An 846-nucleotide genomic window follows, 5' to 3' on the forward strand; every position below is an offset into this window, starting at 1 on the left:
TCTTTCCCTGGACTATAGCAGAGTGCAGGGCATCTCCTGCAGGCAAGTTACTGCTATGTCATCTTTAAAATGGCAACCCAAGTTCACGTTTTAGGAGCATTGATGGCAGAGAAGCCCTCTGATACTGCACCCAAGGAGGTGCTGCTGTGAACCCACCATGGTGCATAGAACTCCAGCAGCACAGTGTCCTTGTCTGCAGTAAAGGTGTCAAAGTTTGCATCATTCAAGACTAATACACCATTTTCTTCTTTAACTACAGAATCGTTGTCATCTTCGTCATCTTCTTCATCGTCATCATCGTCACCATCATCATCAACTTCTTTTGTAACAGATTCTGGAAAAGTAAGAATATGATACAGATTAGATTGTGTCAAATTTAACATTAAAGTGACAGTACCAGATTAAAGACAGCTCAGATATCTCCTGTGGCTAAGAAAAGTACCCACACAATGTAGTTTCTGCTCCACATACAGTGACAGCTATCTCCGTTTGCAAAGAGCTTGGACTCAGATATTTGACCATTTCAATTTTGTCCACACTCCACCAGCTAACACTGTTAATATTTCAGTAAAGTATCAACAGGTATTTCACATTTCAGGGTGAACTAACAAAACAGACACAAGAAAATTAAAACTCACAGAGCTATGCAAGAGTTGCCACTAAGGTTTGCTGGACATCTTGTTGAAATGCGGGCAGTGAGACATGTTTTGCCAGGCAAAAAGGGCACACAGATGATACCTGACTTCAAACAGAACCCCTTCATCATTAAGCAGAACAGCTGTCCTTTAAGTGTAGCCAACTTGAGGTTGGGAAAATCAGTGTCTTATACCAAAAAAGCAGGTGTTA

At 41.3% G+C, this 846-nt stretch overlaps 1 protein-coding gene across 1 annotated transcript in view; it reads right to left on the minus strand.

The window, feature by feature from the left end:
- Nucleotides 1–398, minus strand: part of PDIA4 (protein disulfide isomerase family A member 4) — a 7,769-nt gene extending 7,371 nt beyond the window's left edge. Inside the window, exon 1 of the mRNA XM_017734655.1 lies at nt 157–398. Within this exon, the coding sequence (XP_017590144.1) occupies nt 157–383 (227 nt within the window). The 5' untranslated portion in view covers nt 384–398. The remainder of the gene's footprint in view (nt 1–156) is intronic.
- Nucleotides 399–846: the final 448 nt, after the last annotated feature.

This window comes from Corvus brachyrhynchos, unplaced genomic scaffold (assembly GCF_000691975.1).
Source record: "Corvus brachyrhynchos isolate BGI_N302 unplaced genomic scaffold, ASM69197v1 scaffold94, whole genome shotgun sequence".
NCBI classification, from domain to species: Eukaryota; Metazoa; Chordata; class Aves; order Passeriformes; family Corvidae; genus Corvus; species Corvus brachyrhynchos.